The sequence below is a fragment of the Neofelis nebulosa genome, chromosome 13 (genome assembly GCF_028018385.1).
Source record: "Neofelis nebulosa isolate mNeoNeb1 chromosome 13, mNeoNeb1.pri, whole genome shotgun sequence".
Lineage (NCBI taxonomy): Eukaryota > Metazoa > Chordata > Mammalia > Carnivora > Felidae > Neofelis > Neofelis nebulosa.
The window spans coordinates 83,493,592-83,519,387 of NC_080794.1; the positions used below are offsets into that span (position 1 = coordinate 83,493,592).

Consider the following 25,796-nt stretch of genomic DNA (forward strand, 5'->3'; position numbering starts at 1 on the left):
GTTTTTATATTGTTTTTGTGTCCTCTCCCTTATGTTCATCTATTTTGTAGCTTAAATTTCATGAGTGAAATTTGTCTGAATATTTGTCTGACTTACTTCATTTAGCATAATATACTCTAGTTCTATCCACGTTGTTGCAAATTGGAAGATTTCATTCTTTTTGATTGCTGAGTGAGATTCCATTGTATATATACCACATCTTCTTTATCCATTCAGTCAATGGACATTTGGGCTCTTTCCATACTTTGGCTATTGTTGATAGTGCTGCTATAAACATTGGAGTGCATGTGCCCCTCTGAATCAGCACTCCTGTATCCTTTGGATAAACACCTAGTAGTGCAATTGCTGGGTCGTGGGGTAGATCTATTTTTAATTTTTTGAGGAACTCCATACTGTCTTTTGGAGTGGCTGCACCCGTCTGCATTCCCCCCAGCAGTGCAAAAGGGTTCCTCACCAACATGTTGTTGCCTGAGTTAATTTTAGCCATTCTGACAGGTGTGAGGTGGTATCTCGTTGTGGTTTTGATTTTTATTTTCCTGATGAATGATGTTGAGCATCTTTTCACGTGTCTGTTAGCCATCTGGATGTCTTCTTTGAAAAAGTGTCTATTTGTCTTGCCCATTTCTTCATTGGATTATTTGTTTTTGGGGTGTTGAGTTTGGTTAGGTTCTTTATAGATTTTGGATACTAACCCTTCATCTGATATGTCATTTGCAAATATCTTCTCCCATTCCGTAGGTTACTTTTGCTGTTTCCTTCACTGTGCAGAAGCTTTTTATCTTGATGAGGTCCCAATAGTTCATGTTTGCTTTTGTTTCCCTTGCCTCCAAAGACATGTTGAGTGAGTTGCTACAGCTGAGGTTGAAAAGGTTGTTGCCTGTTTTCTCCTGTAGGATTTTGATGGATTCCTGTCTTATGTTTAGGTCTTTCATCCATTTTGAGTTTACTTTTGTGTATGGTGTGAGATAGTGGTCCAGGTTCATTCTTCTGCATGTCACTGTCCAGTTTTCCCAACACCATTTGCTGAAGAGACTTTTTTTTTCCCATTGGATATTCTTTCCTGCTTTGTCAAAGATTAGTTGGCCATACATTTGTGGGTCCATTTCTAGGTTCTCTATTCTGTTCCAGTGATCTATGTGTCTGTTTTTGTGCCAGTACCATACTGTCTTGATAATTACAGCTTTGTAATACAGCCTGAAGTCCAGAATTGTGATGCCTCCAGCTTTGGTTTCCTTTTTCAGGATTGCTTTGGCTTACTGGAGTCTTTTCTGGTTCCATACAAATTTTAGGACTGTGTGTTCTAGCTCTGTGAAATGCGGGTGTTATTTCGATAGGGACTGCACTGAATATGTAGATTGCTTTGGGTTGTATCAACATTTTAACAATATTTGTTCTTCTGATCCATGAGCATGGAATGTTTTTCCATTTCTTTGTGTCCTTTTCCATTTCTTTCATAAGCTTTCTATAGTTTTCAGCGTATACATTTTTCACCTCTTTGGTTAGGTTTATCCCTAGGTATTTTATGGTTTTTGGTGCAATTGTAAATGAGACTGATTCCTTGGTTTCTCTTTCTGCTGCTCCATTATTGGTGTATAGAAATGCAACCGATTCTACACATTGATTTTATATCTTGCGACATTGCTGAATTCATGAATCAGTTCCAGCAGGCTTTTGGTGAGTCTTTTGGGTTATCCACATAGAGTGTCATGCCGTCTATGAAGAGTTAGTTTAACTTCTGCCTTGCCAATTTGTATGCCTTTTATTTTTTTGTGTTTTCTGATTACTGAGGCTACGACTTCCAAAACTATGTTGAATAACAGTGATGAGAGTGGATATCGACTTTAGATCGTGTTCTTGACTTTAGAGGGAAAGCTCTCAGTTTTTCCCCATTGAGAATGATATTCATGGTGGGTCTTTCATATATGGCTTTTATGATCTTGAAGTCTGATCCTTCCTTCTATCCCTACTTTCTGGAAGGTTTTATCAAGAACGATGCTGTATTTTGTCAGATGCTTTTTCAGCATCTATTGAGACAATCATGTGGTTCTTATCCTTTCATCACAATGTGATGTATCACATTGATTGATTTGTGGATATTGAACCAACCCTGCATCCCAGGAATAAATTCCAGCCGATCATGGTGGATAATTCTTTTGATGTATTGTTGGATCACGTTTGCTAGTATTATTGAGAATTTTCCCATCCATGTTCATCAGGGAAATTGGGTCTGCAGTTCTCCTTTTTAGTGGGGTCTTTGGTCTGGTTTGGTTTGAAATCAAGGTAATGCTGGCCTCATAGAATGAGTTTGGAAGTTTTCCCTCCCTTTCTATTTTTTGGAACTGCTTCAAAAGAACAGATGTTAAATCTTGTTTAAATGTTTGGTGGAATTCCCCTGGAAAGTCATCTAGCCCTGGACTCTTGTTTGTTGGGAGATTTTTGATTACTAATTCGATTTCTTTACTGGTTATAGGTCTGTTCAAATTTTCTACTCCTTGTTTCAGTTTTGGTAGTTTGGATGTTTCTAGGAATTTGTCCATTTCTTCCAGATTGCCCAATCTGGTGGCATATGGTTGCTCATAATATTCTATTATTGTTTGCATTTCTGCAGTATTAGTTGTGATCTCTCCTCTTTCATTTGTGATTTTATTTATTTGGGTCCTTTCCTTTTTCTTTTTGAACAATCTGGCCAGGGTTTATCAATTTTGTTAATTCTTTCAAAGAACCAGCTCCTGGTTTCATTGACCTGTTCTACTGTGTTTGTTTTTTTTAAAATTTCAATATTATTGATTTATGCTCTATTCTTTATTATTTCCCATCTTCTGGTTTTGGGCTTTATTTGCAGTTCTTTTTCCAGCTCTTTTAAGTGAAGGCTAGGTTGTATATTTGAGACCTTTCTTCCTTCCTTGAGAAGGCCTGGATTGCTATATACTTCCCTCTTATGACCACCTTTGCTGCATCCCAGACGTTTTGCGCTGTCATGTTTTCATCTCCACTGGCTTCCATGTACTTTTGAATTTCCTCATTAATTTCTTGGTTAACCCATTCATTCTTTAGTAGGGTGTTCTTTAATCTCCAAGTATTTATGGTCTTTCCAAATTTTTTCTTGTAGTTGACTTCAAGTTTCATAGCATTTTGGTTTAAAAATATGCACAGTATGACCTCTATCTTTTTGTACTTGTTGAGGGCTATTTGTGTCCCAGTATGTGATCTATTCTGGAGAATGTTCCAGGTGCACTCAAGAAAAATGTGTATTCTACTGCTTTAGGATGAATGTTCTGAATATATTTGTTAAGTCCATCCAGTCCAGTGTATCATTCAAAGCTAGTTTCCTTGTTGATTTTCTGCTTAGCTGATCTGTCCATTGTTGTAAGTGGGGTGCTGAAGTCCCCTACTATTATGGTATTATCACCAATGAGTTTCTTTATGTTTGTGGTTAATTGATTTATATATTTGGGTGCTTCCACATTGGGGACATAAATATTTACAACTGTTACATCTTTTTAGTGGATAGGCCCCCTTAATTGTGATATAATGCCCTTCTTCATCTCTTGTTACAGTCTCTATTTTATTTTAAAACCTAGTTTCTCTGATATAAGTATGGTTACTCCAGCTTTCTTTTGAACACCATTAGCATGACAGATGATTCTCCATCCCCTTACTTTTAATCTGCAGATGTCTTTAGTTCTAAAATGGGTCTCTTTTAAGCTGCATATAGATGGGACTTGTTTTCTTACCATTGTGATACCCTATGTCTTTTGATTGGAGTTTTTAGTCCATTGACATTTAGAGTGAGTAGTGAATAAATTCAGTACCACCGTGTTGCTGTTTCTGGTGATGTTCTCTGGTCCTTTGTAGTCTTTGTTGTGTCCAATCTTTTTTGTTTCATTTCGTCTTTTATCCACTCAAAGACTCCCCCTTAAAATTTCTTGCAGGGCTGGTTTAGTGGTCATGAACTCCTTTAGTTTTTGTTTGTCTGGGAAACTCTTTCTCTCTCCTATTTTGAATGACAGCCTTCCAGGATAAAGAATTCTTGGCTGCGTATTTTTCCGATTCAACACATTGAATATACCCTACCACTCCTTTCTGGCCTGCCGAGTGTCTGTGGATAGCTCTGCTGCAAACCTGATTGGTCTTCCCTTATAGGTTAAGGGCTAATTTTTTCCCTTGCTGCTTTCATAATTCTTTCCTCATCTGTGTATTTTGTGAATTTGACTATGATACGCCTTGGTGACGGTCGGTTTTTGCTGAATCTAATGGGAGTTCTTTGTGCTTCCTGGATTCTGATCTCTGTGTCCTTCCCCAGATTAGGAAAGTTTTCTGCTATAGTTTGCTCACATAAACCTGCCCCTTTTTCTCTCTCTTCATCTTCTGGAACCCCTGTGATTCAGATGTTATTCCTTTTTAATAAGTCACTGAGTTCTCTAAGTCTTGTATCATGTTCTTTTGCCTTTGTTTCCCTCTTTTTTCTCTGCTTCGTTATTCTCCATAATTTTGTGCTCTACTTCCTCCATCCTTGCCATCGTGGCGTCCATTTGAGACTGCATTTTGCTTGCAGCATTTTTAATTTCGTCCTGACTAGATTTTACTTCTTTTATCTCTGCAGAAAGGGATTCTATGTTTTTTTCAACCCCATCTAGTATTCTTATTATCATGGTTCTAAATTCTAGTTTAGACATTTTGCTTATATCTGTGTTGATTAAGTCCCTGCCTGTCATTTCTTCCTGTTCTTTCTTTTTGGGTGAATTCCTTCATTTGCCATTTTGGAGGAATAAGAAAGTTAATGAAATAAAAGTTAAAAATTAAAAACAAAACAAAAAATGAAACAAAAGAAGTTTGATCCTAGGTGTGTTTTGGTCTGCTTGTTGAAAGGTTGATAAAATAGTAAAAAAAAAAAAAAAAAAAAAAAGGGCAAGAAAAGAAAAGAAAAAAAGGTTAAAAAATGTATTTTTATAAGCCCTAAATATTTTATTTATTAGATTTTTTTAAACGTTTATTCATTTTGGAGAGACAGAGAGACAGAGCGTGAGTGGGGGAGGGGCAGAGATGGATGGAGACACAGAATCTGAAACAGACTCCAGGCTCTGAGCTGTCAGCACAGAGGCCGACACAGGGCTCAAGCTCATGAAGCATGAGTTCACAACCTGAGCTGAAGTTGGATGTTTAACCAACTGAGCTACCCAGGAACCCCTAAAAATTTTTAAACTTAAAAAAAAATTTATATAATAAAATAAAACGAAATAGAATGAAAAATTTTTAAAAATAAAAAATAAAGTAAAAGAACAAAAAAAAAGAAAAATACATTTTTTTCTTTCTGTATCCATGCAAAAGAAAATGAAAAAAAAAAACAAAAACCAATTTACACAAAACCAGAAGCAGAAAAACAAATAAATGAACCAGAAAACAGAATTAAATCCAAATGAAGTTACATCCAATTACCCCTAGAACTCAAACTATGAAGTACTCTATAGTCTGTACACTAAGCAGGTAGAGGGACTTGTGCTGGTGTTCTAGGAGATATGCTCGGAGGGAGCATTTGGGCAGGGCTTGGTGTAATGGTTCCATTCTCCACTAGGTAGCGCTGCTTAGCTTACTGAGGTGGATCTGTGTGGCGCGCATGTGTGTGTGCAGGAGATAGAAATGGCTTCACCCAGCTCCCTAGTCTCTGGCACAGGAACTTCATGCTCTCACCAACCCATGATCAAGCACCCCTCCTTAGTCTCAGGCCTCCGTCCACTCCCCACCTCTACTCTGTCCATGTCCAAGCTGTCCACCTACCAGGCAGCACCTCCCTCCAGAGTTTTGATCCCAGGTGGGGTTGTGTTTCAAAACCCCACACTTTGGGGCGCCTGGGTGGCTCAGTCAGTTACATGTCCGACTTTGGCTCAGGTCATGATCTCGCGGTCCGTGAGTTCGAGCCCCGCATCGGGATATGTGCCGACCGCTCAGAGCCTGGAGCCTGTTTCAGATTCTGTGTCTCCCTCTCTCTCTGACCCTCCCCCCGTTCGTGCTGTGTCTCTGTCTCAAAAATAAATAAACGTTAAAAAAAAAATTTTTCAAAACCCCACACTTTGAGAGAACCTTGTGGCTTGGACCCACTATGACTCTCTGGGGGAAGGTCTTGCTGCACAATGGCCAGGTGCCTGCTGGCCCCAGAAAACGTTTGTGTGATCGTGCAGCCACAGGGATTCAGAGATTGTGGCAAATCACAATACCCAGCTGGCGTCAGGTTTCACTACACTCTGGCATATATGTCCCAATACCAGCAAACGTGTCTGCTCTCCGGAGTCCACTGGGACCTTTGTCTGTGGGAAGGCCATATGGCCTCACCAAATGCTCTCCAAGCAAGGGAACCACTTCTCCCCATGTGGCATGCGGACCCCTCAGACCCTGCTGCCTGCTCCTGGGGATTCGCCCTATTTCCTCACCAGAGCACCACCAGCCACTGGGCTCCAGAACTTCAGACTCTGTGCTCCAATGTTTATAGAATCCTGGTGGTATTGAAACCCTCTCCTTTCTTCCTGTCAATGGTTTTGGGGAACAGATTTCTTGTTCAGTCCCCTGTGTTTTCACTCTTCCTCTCTCTTTCTCTAGCTACTTTCGAGGGAGTATTTTTCCTGCACTCTCCCAACGCACCGCACTCTCCACCTTTCTCTGTCCTCTCTCCACAAAAACAGCTCCCTACCCTCCGCTGCTTTTGTCTCCCCCAGTTCACCTCTCCGCACTGCATACCTGCCGAGTTCTGTGGCTCAGGTTATGCAGACTGTTGTGTTAATCCTCAGATTAGTTTCCTAGGTGTGCAAAATGGTTTGGTGCTAATCTAGCTGCACTTCAGGGATGAGACAAACTGAGGATCTCCATGCCGCTTGCCTAATAATAATTAGGCAGTCCTAATAATAAAAATCTTAATAACTCAGGTACTAAGGTCCACCAGTACGTTTTTCTTCTTCAAGAATGTCTGGACTAGTCTGGGTACTTTTCAATCTGTTTTCCAAAGCATGAACTGTGGAGTTGAGAAATGAGAAGGCTCCATGACAGCACATTTCCCAATTAACAGCAGCTTGATTGATATTTTAAGACCAAAACTACTGTTTTAACTAACGAGAACTCTAATAGATATAGACTAACCCTTAACTATGTCACTCCTGTAGCATGCTGTACTATGCAATACTGCAGTGATATTTTAGGAACTAATGGAAGGACACAGGGCAGTTTTTGGTTTCCCTTATTTACTGGCCCCAGACTGATTTTTATTTAATATCTGTATTTCTTGTCTTTCTCTCTCCTCACATCTAACTTGTTCTTTATTCTGAACATATCTATCCAAGTAAGGATGTGCAAATGACCAAATTTTCACTGTTCTTAATGCAACATTTGAGAATAGTTCTTTTCCTCCCTTCTTAGAAGATGTTTAGGGGTTTTTAAAAGGTATTGTTATTACTATATCTTTTCATTGTTTTCTAAAAAGTTGAGGCCACTGAAAGTCTATCCTCTAGATAAACAGTATTACGGTATTAGGCCAAACGTGTTAGCTTGAAGACTCTAAACAGAAACTTCTCTCAGCCACAGTTTCTTATTTTGTAAAATGAGATAGTATCAACTGGCAATGCTGTTTTAAGTTTTACAGGTACGTATACGTAAAATATCTCACAGCCTGTGTAGCATACGGCATGTTCTCAGACAACAGTAGCTATTTTGCAGCAAAAAAATGGTTATACCTGAGGTCAAAAAATTCTTCCTGTCCCAGATTTTTTTTCCCTTTTTCTATCAGTAAGTTCATCAACTGAGCATCATAAGCTATCATTTTATATATATGTTCTTTAGTTACAATGAAACACACATGGTCTACCCTCGTCTCATTAATTCCCATAGCCCAAATTGCAACTTCCCAAACTCATATCTTATTTTACTCTCTTAGGCCACCTCTTTAAATCATTTGCTTTAGTCTGGCTCAACTTTCTCAGTCTTAAGGATCATTGTTGGTTTCTGAACAAGTTTGTTTCAGTTACTTTTTCCCATCTTACCATGCTTATCTGAACTGGTTCTCTCTGCTTCCTAACCAGTGTATTACTAATTGTTCCATGACTATTGTTGATTCTGCTCATTCGTCCTTTAAAATTTAACCTTTGAGGGGCGCTTGGGTGGTTCAGTCGGTTAAGCGTCCAACTTCGGCTCAGGTCATGATCTCGCAGTTCTTGGGTTCGAGCCACGCATCGGGCTCTGTGCTGACAGCTCAGAGCCTGGAGCCTGCTTCCGATTCTGTGTCTCCTTCTCTTTCTGTTCCTCCCCTGCTCACGCTCTCTCTCTTTCTCAAAAATAAATAAAGATTAAAAAAAATTTTTTTTAATTTAACCTTTGATCAGGGGCAAAAAAAAAAAAGAAAGTGAGCCAGTCAGCTCCAATGAAAAAGGTTTTTAAGAATAAGATCAACAGGGGCGCTTGGGTGGCTCAGTCGGTTAAGCGTCTGACTTCAGCTCAGGTCATGATCTCGCGGTCCATGAGTTCGAACCCCGCATCAGGCTCTGGGCTGATAGCTCAGAGCCTGGAGCCTGCTTCCGATTCTGTGTCTCCCTCTCTCTCTGCCCCTCCCCCATTCATGCTCTGTCTCTGTCTCAAAAATAAATAAAGATTAAAAAAAAAATTTTTAAAAAACAAAGAATAAGATCAACAATAATTGGTAGTAAGATTATAACTCAATAAAAGGGAAAGGGGAAAAAAGGACAACAAAACACACGGGTGGGAAACAGTGTAAAGATATACATAAAAAGGTATGAAATACAGCAGACAAATTAATCAAATGAGTTCCAGAAAAATAAAAAGATAAGCCAAGAGAAATGTTTTTCAAAAAAATAACAATCAAGAAATTCCAAAATTAAAGATGTCTTTCAGACAGAAAGGGATCATAGAGCGCAAAACAGAACCTATGATAATAAAATAACAGACACATTTTGAAATTTTAAAACCTCAAAGAAGATAAAGAGAACATAAAACTACTCAGAGGAAAAAAAGGCAATCCACCCACGTAAAAAAAAAAAAAAAAAAAAAACAATCAGACTGATATCTGAGTGTCAAACAGTAGGTGCAAGAAAATAGCAGAGTAATCATTCACTCAAATTTAGAATGTTTAAAAATTCCTCAAGTTGATATAGGGTATCTTCCAAAAATCTACATCACAATTAACAGAAAATTTAGTTGCATTCCCTTTGGAATCAAGAACAAGACAAGGATGCTTGCTATTACTACTGCTACTCAATAAAGTACTAGAGGTAGAGGCCCCCACAATAAGAGGAAAAAGAAATAAAAGGGATGAGGATTGGTAAGGCCCTACAGATTGTCTGTGTCCTAATTATAAAAGTTGTAATTAAGAAAGAAATCCTGGTGTTTACATTGCAACTTAGCATCACTTCTTGCTAATCAATATGAAAACTGAGATGTGTCCACTGGAAAATATCTGAATATGCTTTGACAGTCTTCAAAAAGCAAGATAAATCTTACCAACTCCTGATTAGAAGGCCTAACATTGCTATGGTACAACATGTGACCATGCAGAAAAAAAAATGCGTGAGATTGCCAGTAAGCAAGCAGAAGAAAATGGTATTTTTATACATGCATCTCAAGTTTTAAGAACACAGATGAGCCTAATTACAGAGGATGGCTGGCATATTTTGACAGTCTTGGCTATTATCACATTGTCACATTATAAATTTCACTGCGTTCTCTGCCATAAATTGTGTGATTTTCAATCATAATGCATGATGGACTTTAAAAAAAAAAAAAAGAATGCCTACGAAAAAAGGGAAGATCACAACACTGTAAATATGGGGAGAAAACTGTTCTTAAATTAGAGTTTTAAATATATTGATGAGTTTTAACCTCTGATATTTCTGCAATGGTTCAGAAATTATGTGTCATTCCATCCCTAAGCATTTTTTATGCTCCCTTGACCTATATCACATCTATCTCTCTCACACCCTCTCTTACTTTCTCTCTCTCTTTTGCGCGCGCGCGCGCGCACACACACACACACACACACACACACACACACACACCATGACAGGCCCTTGCCTAAATCTGAATGGAGTCTTTGGTTCAAAATCCAGCTCTCTCCATCTCAAGCCACTATTTCTAATCAACAGTAAATAGAAAAAGAACAATAACTGAAACTACAGAACACTTCCTAATATCAAAAGAAAATAAAGGTTTCATATCCAAACCCTCTTCCTGTCTTTAATAATCATCAGTCTCTGAAAGTTTAATCTAAGAACTTCACAAATTAACTGAAATCTGGAGATGCCCCTAAGACACTGATAAATTTAAAAACCTCTCCAAACATACCATAAAAATCTACTTTAAGAAATCAGCAAACTATAATGTTTTTACTGGAGGTATCTTTTCCACAAGTCATGAATTCAACACCTTGGGACTTGTTAGCCAAAATATAACTTACACAAAATTTCAAAATGGAAGATCATGTCATCAGAAAAAGAAACATATTTGAATTCTCCAATTTTATTACAGATTTGGGTGGTGTATTCCTAACCTGACCTATTCTTTCTACTAAATGATATCTAATTATATCAACCATGGAAGAATTATTCCCATTCCTTATGATACGGCAAAACTTTTGTGTCTCCCCTGTGATTACTCTGATTAAAGTTAAGTTGGGTCTAGTATGGTACTCCCTGGGGTGTAGGTACATGTCTGTATAAACTGGGTAGAATGTACCTAACCATTTTTATGCCAATAGTTTCTCCCAAATTACCCATTCGAGGCTCAAAAATAAGGTTCTTACAAAACAGCCAGAGGCTACCCAGTGAAGGAAAGAAGCATTTAAGAAACAAACTTTGGGATCCCAAAAGAACATGAAAACCTCTTCACCTTTAAGCAGGTAACTTAAAACTATTCTCCAACCTTTCTTGGTTTCTGATATTGGTGTATGAAGTTTTCTGATATTTGTTTTTCAGTCTCACACTATAAATGGGAAGTTGTTGACACACATACAAGTGCACACACATAAACCCTCTCTTAACCAGGAGCTAACAAAACAGGCATCATGATGTGAATTAGAAGACAGCCACAACCATGAAACAGCGGTGACATAAGAACCAGAAGAATTCTCTATGACCTACCTTCCCCCCAAAGTCTATCTTTTTTATTAGCTATGGGAAATTTTTGAAAACAACAGGATACAGGAATAGAAATCTCTGTTTTATTCACCTACTCTTTGGGGGTTACTAACCATAAGGTAGAAAACTGAGCAACCAACTTACTTATACAACAGCTTAATTTGGTGGTTAGGTATGCCTCGACAAAAGTGACTGCAGCTTAATAGATGTGCTTATTTTTATGGCCTAATAATTACAGTCACTGAAAGATTTACTTTGCCATGGAATACACATCAAGGGAGAAAGAAGCCTGACAAATGAGGACTGATTTGTAGAGAGAGTGACGCAGACTCTTCAAAGATAATTAGGACACATTTCCTTCGATTACAGAATTGTCCAAAACAAATTCTTTGAAAGCAAAAAGGGACAGTATAAGGCTTTGAGAAATCAGATAACATAACATAAAAGTAAAACATAAAGTTAGAAGATATCCAAAACAGGAGCTACACACTCTAACCTTTTCACCCCAAATCAGTTCCTCCTTTTTCTTGCCACTCCAACATTGATGAAATGAAGAGTAATCGAAATTTACTCTGGAGACACACCAAGGGACTCCAAAAGGCCATGGAGGGAATTTCAACTAAAATTGAAAAGCCATACAGAGTTCTGCAAAGAAAAGCACACCACAAATCAAAACCTTTATGACAAAAAGTTAACTAGCATCTACAGGTTTAAGCTAAGAAAATAACCTGTGCCAAGTTTACCATTCCCAGAAAACTAAACTAGTAGATAATGAAAGAACAAAGCAACAAGTTTATTTCAACAAAAGCTACAAAGAACCACCAAAGAATAACAAGCACTAATTTGACTTTTTCCACCCACTGGTGGATTTCTTAAGATTTCGTTTTGGCAAATTCTCAATAATGTTTATTTTCTTAAACTCAAGTTATTAATTTCATTTGTGCACAGTGTTGTACACTTACAGAGTCAGGCTTAGTACTGCTGAACAACTACAGTTGCATAAAAATAAAGCACTAGTCCTAGGGAAACATTTGTGGGAAAGGGCTAAAAAGGAAACCTCCAAGCACACCCCACAACGAACGAACACTCGATTCCCCTCTTTATTATGCTCTCTATCGCAATCCCAAACACGTAGGGTTTTCTAGGAAACAGTTTGAACCCCTAGGGGGCAAAAAACACCAAACATCTCAATTCCCCATAACGATTTCCCAACATCGTATTAATCAGTAGCTGTTGAAGGCATGTCATAAATTAAAATAAAATGCAATTTTAAAACTAACTGTCCAGATGTTTAAAATTTTGTTTTAAATAAGTTTTGTTTCTTCAAAACCGAATTTTCCTTAGATCTCACAACTTAAAGTTGAGAGACAACTAAAATTTTCCTTAGATCTCACAACTTAAAGAAGAAATAAAATTTCTTCTCCCAATTGTCACTTCCCATTAGGGTTCCCAATAGCACATTAAGGGGACACTACACGGGCCACGTGGTCAGTGGTAGCTGGAACCGGTTTAACCTCAATTCAAATTCAGTTACAGAGCACTTAATAGTTGCACGGCTTGGTTACCCGCACTACAGTTTATTAAGAGACTTAAGCCTGCGTGAACTTGAATGGGTCTTCGCTGCAAAGCCTCACATCTCCCCAAACCTCACATCTCCCAAAATGAGAGTGCATAAACAGTAGAAACTAACCCAGGCAGGACCATTAGATAACAGAGGTTTTAAAAGTCCTCCCAAGGAGCAGCCCAGGACTGGCGTCGGGGCAGCATCCTCATAAGGATTCGGAACACTTAGGAGTCCCGCGCCTCGTCTAACCCCCAGGCCCTGGGACCCGGTGAAGACGCAAACCTCGGGGAGACCCCCGCACGACCACCTGTCAGAGCGAGAAGCAGCTCCCTACCCAGGAGTCTCCAGCCCCTGCCTCCAGGCGCCGCTCCCTCGGGGCTCCCGGAACCGAGAAACAGCACATTCCGCACTCGGGCCAAGAACACCCTGGGTCGCGACCCTGCTGACCGACCGACCACGCCCAACCTTCCGCTGAGACTGAGTCCCGAGCGGGGTCAACCGGCCCGCTGCGAACTCGGCTCTCGTCTCCCGCCGCTCCTTCTTAACTGTCCTGCTCAGCTGTGTCGCCGCCTTCCGAGCCGGAAGCCTGCTACTTACCACCTGACCACCGCACCGAGTAACTCCCACCGCCTTGTTTAATGCCGCTACCGTCGCCGCCGCCGTCTTCGTCACCGTCGCTGCCGCCGCCATGTTTGTTGTGTCTCCGACTCTCTTCCCGCCCCACAACCTTGTCGAAGTCTCGCGTGAGCAGGGCTTATGGCAAAGGCGGAGAGGGAGCTGTGTGTCTCTCTTGCGGTTCCGTAGGCACCAGGGGGCGGGGCCAGGGAGGTGTGCGGGGGTGGGGGTGGGGGCGGGGCCTGACCCTGCCCTCAGGCCCCAACCCTAAGCGCTGGCCTTGGGCCCGGAGGCGCTGAGAAAGGACTTCGCTGGATTGACACAGTCGCATCTCCTACAACACCCATGGAGGGAGCGGCGGTTCGGCTGCTGCGCGGAAGCGCGCTGGTGAGTGCGCTGGCGGCGGTCGCCCTGGGGGGTCGGTCTGAGACGACCTTGGCCTCAGCGGCGGGGTCTTCTAACGGGACCCGGGAGCCCGCTCCACGTCTCGGGTCCTAGCCTCCTTCTCTCCTCCGGGTCGGTCTCAGACCCTTCACCGAGGGCCGACCTCCCACCAGGCCTCTGGGCGAGCAGCCTCCGCTTCTGTAAGGAGGGCCGGGAGTAGCAGCTGGTGAAAAGGGGGCTGGGAGATGTTCTAGAAGCTTCTTTGAGGGAGCAAGCATTCTGCGCAGAGTCGGAGTGCCATGGCTCCCAGATGTCCTTTGCAAATCTTTGGGCCTGAGCCTCGGATCCTTAGGGGCAGTTTGCAGAGGTGCTCCCTCTCCGAGGCCAACTTTACCCAATTATTACATTTCACCACCACCCCCAAAAAGATTGTTAAAAATAGTCTCTTTCTGAGCGGTGCGTTACCCTGTCTTCCCTAACTCAGCCCTGCTCCAGAGTTAGGAAGGGACCTCAGAGTTGGTCAGACTTCGCATCCAGTTAGAGAATTCCCTCAGCCCCTTATCTCATGACCAGGGCCAGAGCATCTCCCATGGGTGAGCTCAGCACTGCTCAGGGGAGCCCATTTCCCTCCGGCTTCCTCAACTTGAGCTGAAACCTGCCTCCCAGGAATATCCACCTGTTGTACCTAATTCCGCTCTACGGACGGACACAAACTGTGGATTCTTTAAAAGATACTGTGTGGGGTTTTTCTCATTACATTAAATGTTTCCATTATTCAGCTTTTCCTAGGGTAGGCTTTCCAGAACCCTCTCACACTTGGATACATTTCTGTTTGTGAGAACACTTCATTAGGGACTTGACCTCTGCTTGGCTGTAGACCTTTACATTTGCTCTAATGAGTTAAAGGCTCTTCAACTGCCAATTCAGTGGCATACCCAGAGGCAGAACTCTCCTTGTGTAATTAGAGATAGTTAATTTTATTTGACTGTCTTATAGACTTGAGGTATTAAGAAGATTACTAAAGTCGTCTTAGTGTATTGTTGCAAAGAAATTAAGTCTCTATGGTACTATTTAGTACTATTTTATAATTGTTGTTTAGTAGTTTAGGAAAGACAGTTGCCAGGATTTCACAGTTTGACTCTTGTGTTAGAGCCAACACAGTTTTAGACACACGGGGTGTGGCAGGCACATGTTCTTGGTGTTCTATTTGCGTCACTTCATTTAATTCTTAAAAGTATCTTCCAGAGTACTAGTTTCATCAGTCTTTTGGCTGCAGAGGCTAATGCCGGAATAGATCAAGTGACTTGCTCAGAGTGACTTGCCGGAAAGCAAGTGACAGAGCTGGTGTTCAGATTCTAGTCTGATGGGACACTTGACCTTCGTGCTCTACTACCTTCTCTTCCTTAGCCATGTCAGAGATCTCTTTTGTTTGGATTTGTTGGTTTACTGTGACTGGTTGTCCTTGTTAGTTTCTGAAACTCTTTTGCATTAATCAGCTAATGTAATTGATGGGATGTTGACTCTGTAGCACAGTGGTTGAGAATGTGGGGTTTGCAACCCGATTGCTTGGGTTTGAACACAGGCTCTGTCACTTCCTAGCAGTGTTGGACAGGTTATTGAATCTCTGTGGATCTTAGTTTCTTGATCTGTAATATGGGGAGAATGATGGTACCTATCTATAGGGGGATGTGAGGCGCTTAAAATAGTGCCTGGCATAGAGTCAGCTGTCATTAAATGTCAGCTTTTATTGCCATGCGTGAGACATTGGGTAGTAATAAAGACCATGAACACTGACCTTTAAGAAGTGTATCTTTTAGTGGGGAAGTTAGAACTATATCCAACTAATCTGATATGTAGGTGGCATACAAATCCCAACGGGTCCACAGTCTGCCTGTGGGCTCAGAGGAGGGAGCGGTATACAGGACCATTAGGGGAGAGACAGCCTCTCTGGGAGCTGGGGTTAGATTTTAGGGGAAAAAGAGAATTGGGGAAGACACAGCAACGAAAGGGCCTGGGGAATTTTAAGGAATTTTGGAGTTTATCTTTTAGGTTGTTGAGGGGCCTTTGAAGGTTTTGAGCTTTGGAGGTACATAGCTATAATCTAGTTTTATTGCTGTCATAGCAAGTGGTACGGAGGGTAGAGAATTGCAAATTAGGGCTAATTTTGGTCCCTGATATCAAAGACAAATGGAAAGCCAGATTTTAGTGAGAATTTTCTATAGACCAGGGACAGCATCTTACATCCACCACCCAGTATACTGTTCCTATTAAGCAAGTCTTAGTGGCTTCATTTCACAGCTGAGGAACTGGGGGGTGGGAGGGGGAGGACGGTATTCAAGGTGCTCTTGTCACACAACAGTCAGGTCACAGCTTGGGCACTCAGCCATGCCTGCCTTCTCAGAAGGGCTCTCTTATCCCTGCACGTGCATTAGAACTAACATGTCCATTTTGTTGGGGCAACCTGGTTTGTGGGGAATTGACCTAGTCTACCTGTGGTTCCAAAGCATTTTAGGCACCTTGATGTTTTTCAAGGGATCATTTTAAAAACGTTTTTTTTTTTTTTTAATTTTTTTTTCAACGTTTTTTATTTATTTTTGGGACAGAGAGAGACAGAGCATGAACGGGGGAGGGGCAGAGAGAGAGGGAGACACAGAATCGGAAACAGGCTCCAGGCTCCGAGCCATCAGCCCAGAGCCTGACGCGGGGCTCGAACTCACGGACCGCGAGATCGTGACCTGGCTGAAGTCGGACGCTTAACCGACTGCGCCACCCAGGCGCCCCTTAAAAACGTATTTTTGAGGTGATTCCGTGTTCAGTTAATCCTATAAAGGATTTCTAGACTTTCTAGGACTTCTAGAAACAGGCCTTGGAATCAGAGCACTGGAGTTTGAATCCTGCCTACCACCTCTTAGTTTGATGACCTGAACAAAACGAAAAGGATTCATTCTGCTTTAGACTTCAGACTTTTAAAAGTGTGAATTGAACTTCTAACTGGAAGCATTTTGGAAGCTGATCAGGAAAGGGATCCGGAAACTAGCCAAAAAAATCGGAGCAGAAACTAACAGAAAAATCAGATATAGGTCTGAGCCTTTGGAGTACATTACAGACCATGTACATTCACAGGGGTGAATGCGGAAGACAGGCAAAGTCAAGACGAGAATTAATGTCTCGATTTGTGACAAATACACTTTATCCAGAGTAAGAGCAAAAGTACAAGCACAGCTCGTGCTATGTAAAGAAAACAGCCCAAAGGGAGCAGAGGCAAGATGGAACTCAGGGCCAGCTTATGGAGATGCTGGAATGCACGTTGAGGCAGCGTGTGAACTGGGTCTGTTTAAGACTAGAGAACTGCCTTAGGTTCGTAGGCTCCCTTCCCTCCTACTATCCACCTGTCCCTGCAGGCATTTTAAGTGTGCAACTCCTGGTCTGGAAGTCGGGTCTCTTGATTCTGGTTTAACTGTTCTTTCTGCTACCCAACCTGGTTTCCCTGAAAAGGAGGGAAATTCCCAGTACCTGATAAGGTGTTGGACCCGAGTTAATGGCACAATTAAAAATTTTTAAGTTCATTGATAATCCCACCCTGTAAGATTTCTTTGGAAATAGAGGCCGTTTTGGAAAGAGAACTTGTTGGCCTGGCCAAGGCCATGTAAAGGTGAACAGGTCTCCTTTATGCTGATTTCCCAGCACTTTGCCCTGTCTTGGTTTATTTCACCCTCTGCTGAGACAGTCTCTGTCTATTCTTCTAGAAAGTGGTGGCATTGTTAGGAACCTTTAGATACTGGAGGAGGCGGAGACCGATGGAAGGGAAAGGCTACCTTCTTCGTAGTTCTGGAGAACACCTGGAACCGAAGCTGCTGTTTTTGGAGAAAGCAAGCAGAGGCTAAAGAGGTTCTGGTGTAGAAGCTTTGGCTCAGGGATAGGAAGGCAAAGAAAGGATCAATTTAAAATCTAAAATGAGATATGTAGGGGCGCCTGGGTGGCGCAGTCGGTTGAGCGGCCGACTTCAGCCAGGTCACGATCTCGCGTCTGTGAGTTCGAGCCCCGCGTCGGGCTCTGTGCTGACAGCTCGGAGCCTGGAGCCTGTTTCCAATTCTGTGTCTCACTCTCTCTCTGCCCCTCCCCCGTTCATGCTCTGTGTCTCTCTGTCCCAAAAATAAATAAAAAACATTGAAAAAAAAAATAATAAAAAAAAATAAAATGAGATATGTAGTACTTAAATCATCTTAAAATAAGTATCCTAGAGTTCGTTGGAATTCTCTAAGAGGTCTGTGTAGAGGAAGACGGGAGTCCTTGAGTTGTTACAAAGTGGAGAAGAAACATTGCGTCATCTGCTGTACTGAAGAATTTTTTTATAACCATTACTGACACAGTGGCATTAATAAGCAAAGCCTCTTATCTCCGCGTCTTCTCACATTTTGCTGTAAAGGAAACTAGCTGTCTTGGAAGGATTCTCCCTCCACCTACAACAGAGCCTGAGAAAAATGTGGCCAGCTGATTACATAATAGGGCCCTCTCTGTGTTAACTATTGTCCCATAAACCTGCAGAACTATTTATATACCATGTTGCTCCTTCTACCCCAAGGAGCATCAAAACATCCCAAAAATCACCGTTCTTGTTTTGATTAGGTTAATTAACAAGCAGTGAGCATAATTACACACCTTGGCATCTAACCTTGAGCTCATATTTATTATACGAGACCTTGGCACGGAGGACCTGCCCCTCTTCACTCCTACTTCCTGCTGGAAAACTTCTTAAATTTACATGTTTTAGAAACAGGTACAAATGATAAGAGGTTCAATGTTCAAATGTCTATTCGTTAAATTCTTCTAGATTGTTGACATCATCTTCATAAGCCATGTGAATTTCTGTCATGGTAAAGCTATAACATTTGGTTTCTCTAATTTTAAAGTAATTTGCTTAATTTAATTGGGGGGGACGGCACTAGAATTTTTTAAAATGTTATTTTCAGTAGATAATTGTAGGTTCTCATGCAGTTGTTAGAAGTAACACAAAGAGATCCTACATACTCCTTTTTTCTTTTTTTTTTTTTTTTTTAGAGTGTGCAAGGGGAGGAGGGGCAGAGAGAGAGAGAGAGAGAGAGAGAGAGAGAGAGAGAGAGAGAGAGAATCTTAAGCAGGCTCCATGGCCCATCGCAGAGCCCGATGTAGGGTTCGATCTTACAACCTTGAGATCACGACCTGAGCTGAAATCAAGAGTCAGACAGTAACTGACTGAGCCCCCAGGCACCCCCTCTCTGCATACTCTTTATCCAATTTGTCCTAGTGGTAACACCTTATAAAAACTACAGTATAGTATCACAACCAAGATGTTAACATTGAGACAATCCATCACACTTACTCAGATATCTCCAGTTTTACATGTAATTTATATATTTTGTCCTGTGCAGTTTTAATCACGCGTATGTTTGGGGATCCACAACCACAGCCAAGCTACGGGAGGGACACTTCCATCCTCACAAAGATCCTTTGTGTTACCTTTGTTTAACCACAGGACATCCCTTAAGGCCCTGTAACTTAGTGGTTCTGTTTTCCATCTGTATACGTGTATCATTTCAAGAATGTTAGATAAATGAAATCATCGATTTATAATCTTTGGGATTGGCTTTTTGCATTCAGCATAATAGTCCTGAGATTCGAACAGGTTATTGCCAAGCTGTTGCCGACATGGAGAGCTTGCTTCTTTTATTGCTGAGCGATATTCCATTTTTCCGGACTGAAAAACTTTTCCTCTGCCCTCTTGGGTTCTGTAGCTGGAGTCTGGAAATTAAACTGACAGAAGACATTAACTCAAGGAAAGGTTTATTTCGTATGAGTAGGGGAGCCAACAGAAGAACTAGCTGGCTCTTTCAAAGGTTAAAGGTTTCGTATCTTAGGGAAAAGGAAAGGGGCAGAAACTGATCCTAAGAGAAAAACAAATAGGGTTCTTTTAGGAAAGACAGATGAGTTTTTAGGAGAACAGACAAGAGATAAGAAAGTTGGTGATAATATTTGTCTCCACAAGTATTGGTGGTCTTTCCATAAAACTCCCCCAAGAGAGGATTTCTGGCACCCTCCTTTCCCCAAAGTTACTGCTTTGAGCCAGATCAGGGAACCTCCGAGAAGACTTTTTCCTACATTTGTTGAATCTCAGATGTCTTCAGATTAAAACAATCTTTCTGCCAGCTCTGGGGTTCCAAGTGGGTCCCCACGCCTTGAGCGATAGATATACCATTGGGTGCTTAACCAATCATCCAATGGAAGACAGTGTGGTTGTTTCCAGTTGACTATTTTGAATAAAGCTGCTGTATACATTGGTGTGCAGGTTTTTGTTTGAACTTAAATGTTCATTTCTTTAAAAAAAAAATTTTTTTTTAATTTATTTATTTTTGAGAGACAGAGTATGAGCAGGGGAGGGGCAGAGAGAGAGAGGGAGACACCAGAATTCAAAGCAGGCTCCAGGCTCCAAGCCGTCAGCACAGAGTCCGACACGGGGCTTGAACTCACAAACCGAGAGATCATGACCTGGGCCGAAGTCCAGGAGCCCACCCAGGTGCCCCCTTAAATGTTCATTTCTTAAGTAAATAGTGAAGAACACAGTTGTGGTAATTGCATGATCGCAAAAAACTTGCTGAACAGGTTTCCAGAGTGGCTGTGTCATTTCACGTTCCTAACAGCAGTGTATGGACATCCAGTTTATCCTCATCCTTGCTGTTAGGATGTCCTTGGAACCACAGTAGAGGGGACGGCCATCTTGCCAGTGCAGCCCAACGAAAAGCCCCTAGTAGCGTGCCAGAACGAATTGGAGGTCAACCAATCACCGAGCGACAGCACGACCTGACACGAAAAAGGCCCACCCAGACCTAAACCCGGAACCGCTGCAGCTTAAAAACCCCACCACACCACACCTGGGCTCGACTTCCCTGACCTCTCTCTCTCTCTCTCTCTCTCTCCCTCCCTCTCCCTCTCTCTCCCCCTCTCTCTCCCCCTCCCTCTCCCTCCCTCCCTCTCTCTCCCTCCCTCCCTCCCTCCCTCTCTCTCCCTCCCTCTCCCAGAGTCACGGAACCTCGCCTTAGTTCCCAAATAAAGCCTTTGACTGCTAAAATTTTTTAGCCTCTGACTCCTATCTTTACCCTGCCTTAACGCCTGACCCTAACACTTACCGTCAGTTGGTATTGTTGTTACGGTTTTTATTTTAACCATTCTGATTATATCACTGTGCTGATTTACTTTTAAAATACTTTTTAGTTCCCAGCAGAATCAGAGAGTGGGATATTCTGGTTTGTTGATAGTTAAAAGATCCTTCTTTTAATATTACACATATTTAATTATATCATAAAATAATCTTATTTTACCCTTTCTTGATCTGTAAAGTTGAGTCAATGCTGTTAGAAAACCAGAGGCTAAAAATGATGTCGCTTAGGTTAAGGGCCGCACAGCAGTAAGCCAAGACTTAATACCTAACTTAACTGTAGTTTTCAACACCCCCCCACCCCACCCCCCCCCACCCCCGCCAGCCAACCAGGAATGTAGCCTTTAACAGGTCAACTTGGAATTTCTTGGTCCAACTAGGAAATTTACTGAGAGACCCTTTCAGCTCCCCTTAGGAGGGAGGGCAACCTTGCCTAAACAGTGCATTCCTTGTTAATAAATTACTTTCTTTTCTTTTTAAATGCTTTCTCTGCTTTTAAAAGCCTTTCTTTTATTTATCCCAGTGGCACTCCCCCTTGCTAGATGGGATGCTGCCTAATTCATGAATCATTGAATAAAGCCAGTTAGATCTTTAAATTTACTTGGTTAAATTTTTTTTTAACGCGAAAAGGACAAGAAAGTTACCATCAAAATCTGCTTACCGAGGGTGAGCACCCTAATTATTTAGCTGTAGAATTACTACATGATTTTAATGGACTTGTATGTCAAAAAGGACTTAGTGGGTACCTGGCTGGCTCGGTTGCTAGAGCATGCCACTTTTTTTTTTTTTTTTTTTTTTTTTAATGATCGTTGGTTTGTTTTGAGAGGGAGAAAGACAGAGCATGAGTAGGGGAGGGGCAGAGAGAGAGGGAGACACAGGATCCAAAGCAGGCTCCAGGCTCTGAGCTGTGAGCACAGACCCTGATGCAGTGACCTGTGGGGGAGGTCGAGAAGGGCGCTGGATGAGGATGGGGCATCGTTCAAAAGCTTTTTTGAACCTTGTTGTTCAACACAAAAAAATGTTTAAAGCCAAACACATTGGGGGCGGACGTGGCAGGGAGAGCAGGGATGCACATTCGTGGATCATTACCATAGACAAGTGAGTGGTTAGGCTTTTGAAAGGTTGCATTAAGAGGAGTTGACTTTTTACTTTCCAAGTCATGTGTGTTAAACCAGATTCCAGCCCAGGCTACACATGAGAATCCTCTGGGGGAGCTTTCTAGAAATACAGAAGCCCAAGTTTCATCTTGAGCCCGTTGAATCAGTCTTCATTGGTATGGCTCTCTCTTTTTTTTGCTATCTCAGGGGCAACTCGACCCTAGTGGAGTTGGTGAATGTTCCCAGAATTGACCAGTTTCTTTAGTTAAATTACGTGCAACTATATTTGACAGGTTCCTAAGAAAGCCATAAAGTTGTTCTGCAGTATGATTTATCTAAAACCGAACCTAGCATTTTAAAGGCAAGCCTACTTCGAAAATCCAGAGCATACATGGATTACACATCACATACTTTAAAAAGTCGTAACATTAACATTTCATCAGTAAATATTTCTAATACACAAGAAAGTGCAGGAAATAATATAATTGGCACCCATATGCCCACAACCCACTTTTCCTATAGTTTTGGAGGTTAGTTTATCTGTTTAAGCGTTTATTTTGGGGGCGCCTGGGTGGCTCGGTCGGTTCAGCATCCTTCTTTGGCTCAGGTCATGATATCGCAGTTTGTGAGTTCGAGCCCCTCTCTGTGGTGACAGCTCGGAGCCTGGAGCCTGCTTCAGATTCTGGGTCTCCCTCTCTCTCTGCCCCTCCCCCACTCACGCTCTATGTCTCTCAAAAAATAAACATTAAAAAAAAATTTTTTAATAAATGTTTATCTTTGAGGGGGAAGTATAGGGGCAGGGGCGGGGGTGGAGAGGACAGAGGATCTGAAGCAGGCTCTATGCTGACAGCAGACGGGCCGACACAGGGCTCGAACTCACAAACTGTGAGATCATGACCTGAGCCAAAGTTAGCTGGTTAACCGACTGAGCCACCCATTTGTTTTTTCAAGAAGTGAAACAAACATTTGACCAAAACGGTGCCATTTCCACCTTCTCCACAGAGGGAACATAATCCTGACGCTGATGTGTATGCTTCTTGTTCATGTTTTTAAAACTTTTACTGCATCCGTGTGTTTCCATGAGAATATATACTATCATTTGGTGTGTTTTTAGAGTATACATAAATGCTATCATCCCAAACAAATCCTTTTTGCAAATTGCTTTTTTAACTCACTATGATATTTCCAAGATTTATCCCTGTTGCTATATGTAGCTCCCTAGTTCATTTTAACTGCTGTAAGCTATCCCATTGAATTATAGAGGAGGAGAAAATATTTTTCGCTCTACCCTTATAGGTTCTTGGCTGAGATCCCTGTGTAATAAAAGACAGGTTAACAGGGAAAGACAAGCAAAGAAACAAACAAATTTAATAACTTGGATACCTTCTGTATAAATGGGAGACACCCAGGGAGACTGAGTAACCCTGCAATGGCCCAAGCCACCATCACTTTAAATACTGTTACCAGCTAAATACAAAAGTTGGAGGGAGGGACGTGCAGTTGTGGGAGGTTGCCAGGAAAAGCACCAGTAAACAAGAGTGGGGCAGTTCTGCAGATTTAAGCCCTCCCCTTTTCCCTGCATAAGTTTCTAGGGACTTAGTCATCCTACTCTTCCGGGTACAGAGAGGAAGAGGAAGACACCCTTTCACTTGATGTCCCTTTTAATGTAGCCAAATGTCTCAGTTTTGAGACATTCTCTTATGTCTGCTATTTCTGAAAAAGAGCCAGCTCAGGGGGGTGCCTGGGTGGCTCAGCTGGTTGGGCGTCTGACTTCGGCTCAGGTCGTGATCTAGTGGTCTGTGAGTTGGAGCCCCGCCTCGGACTCTGTGCTGACAGCTTGCTCAGAGCCTGGATCCTGCTTCGGAATCTGTGTTTCCTCTCTCTCTGCCCCTCCCCTGCTCGTGCTCTGTCTCTCTCTGTTTCTCAATCATAAGTACACATTGAATAAAAAAAATAGCCAGCTCAAGATAATCCTTAGGTCAGAGAGGCATATTTTGTGATGGCAAATTCTTTTCCACTTCAGAATCAGTACCCCACAACTTATGCATTCCTTTGTTGACAGATAATTGGATGTTTAATTCTTCACCTTTATAACTGTCACTGCATTGCTTGCAAGCTTATCCTCATGTGTATGAGCTAACAGGGAATTGCTGGGCCTTAATGTGTGTCTTGATCTTTATTGTCACTTCGGTAGTGATTTCTTTTTTTCTTTTTTTTTTCCTTTTTTTTTTTTTTTTTAACGTTTTATTTATTTTTGAGACCGGGAGAGACAGAGCATGAACAGGGGAGGGTCAGAGAGAGAGGGAGACACAGAATCTGAAACAGGCTCCGGGCTCTGAGCCGTCAGCACAGAGCCTGACGCGGGGCTCGAACTCACGGAGCGCGAGATCGTGACCTGAGCCGAAGCCGGCCGCTTAACCGACTGAGCCACCCAGGCGCCCCGGTAGTGATTTCTTATACCTGTTTTTGCACTCGACCTACAGAGTTTAAGAGTTTCTTCGCACCCCTCCCCCCCACTTTGTTAAAGAAAAATTATTCATGACCCTTGTTAAAGATGATGAAGAAGACTTTATTCAAGAAGGGACTACCGCAGGGGCGCCTGGGTGGCTCATTCGGTTAAGCGTTTGACTTCAGCTCTGGTCATGATCTCACAGTTGCCTGAATTCAGGCCCTGCCTCAGGCTGTCTGCTGTCAGCACAGAGCCCGCTTTGGATCCTGTCTCCCTCTCTCTCTTCCCCTCTCCGACTTTGTCTCTCTCTCAACAATAAATAAAAACATTAAGAAATAATTTCAGAATAAAAAAGGGTCTACATTGGATTTTGCGGTAGGGAGGGGAGATCAAGCCCAGTTCCAAATACAGCAGGGAGTTAGCAGATGCAAAATCACTAAGAAGCATTACGGGCAAGTGGGATTCTTTTGTGGGGGCAAGGGGGCAGACCACCCAAGGTAGGCCACTTGGGCATGAACGTTAGCGTGAGTTAAAAGCAACCAAAACCTGGCAGGTTCAGGTAAAGCTCTATACTTCCCCCTTACCTGCCTGCTTATACCAGGAAGAAAGCTATTAACGGAGATTCCTCTTCACCTAAGAAACTCACCTGCATGATTGGGTGACCTCCAGACATCTTTCCCCTTCCTGCTTATGGCCTTGTCCCTTCTGTATGCTCAGATGTCTACCCCGTCCTTAGCTCATAAAAGCATCACGTCGCCTGTCTTTGGAATTTCCAGGTCTGTGTGGATTCAATTGGACTTTCTCCTGTTAATCCTTCCCATCTCAGTTTGATTCTTAGTCCAGCTAGAAGGACCATGAAGGTTAGAAGAAATGCTCCCTCCCTGACACTTGGTAGAGTCACACTCACCAGCGAGGATTCTTGCTGGAGGCACGCTGTAGTGATCAGATACCGAGGGTGGGTGTTTTCACTAAACTGACCCGGCGAGATTCTTGCTAAAACTGGACTCAGTGGACCAAGGACAGCGCCCAAGGTCAGGGCCTAGTTGGAATGGACTCAGAGGAGCTGACTCATGTTTGGTTAAGGAGACAGCCTTTGTCAGACTTCCCCAACAAAGTGAGAGAGAAGCTAAAACAGAAGACTGAGGAAAAACTGACCAGAAGGAACGGGAAGACAATGAGAGGGGAGCATTTGGAAGGAGGAGGGTGTGCTCACCTGAACTGAATCTGCTGACAGCAAGTAAGTTGAAGGCTGGAGAGCATAGAGATGCTGGTGGAGGCCCTCCAGGGAGAGGTGCCGGTGAGCAGTGGGGGCACTGAGGAGGCGAGGGCAAGTAGGCAGTGCTCCGGCGGTGTCTGGCTGTGTAGGCGAAGGGGG

At 42.3% G+C, this 25,796-nt stretch overlaps 2 protein-coding genes across 6 annotated transcripts in view; one reads left to right on the forward strand and one right to left on the reverse strand.

Moving 5' to 3' along the window:
• The window catches only part of IKZF5 (IKAROS family zinc finger 5), a 24,352-nt gene extending 10,868 nt beyond the window's left edge, over window positions 1–13,484 (reverse strand). The window contains exons 1-2 of one of the 3 annotated variants that reach the window (XM_058698018.1): window positions 13,285–13,484; window positions 11,620–11,768 (exon numbers count right to left, since the gene is read on the reverse strand). The gene's annotated coding sequence lies outside the window, so the exon portion shown is untranslated. Of the gene's footprint in view, window positions 1–11,619; window positions 11,769–13,021 lie in introns of all 3 variants that reach the window. The other 2 variants (XM_058698019.1, XM_058698020.1) reach the window with 2 other exon arrangements.
• A 71-nt stretch (window positions 13,485–13,555) lies between these two features.
• ACADSB (acyl-CoA dehydrogenase short/branched chain) overlaps window positions 13,556–25,796 on the forward strand; it is a 38,058-nt gene continuing 25,817 nt past the window's right edge. Inside the window, exon 1 of one of the 3 annotated variants that reach the window (XM_058698015.1) lies at window positions 13,556–13,689. In XM_058698015.1, the coding sequence (XP_058553998.1) occupies window positions 13,648–13,689 (42 nt within the window). In that variant the 5' untranslated portion in view covers window positions 13,556–13,647. Of the gene's footprint in view, window positions 13,690–25,436; window positions 25,719–25,796 lie in introns of those variants that run through there. The other 2 variants (XM_058698016.1, XM_058698017.1) reach the window with 2 other exon arrangements.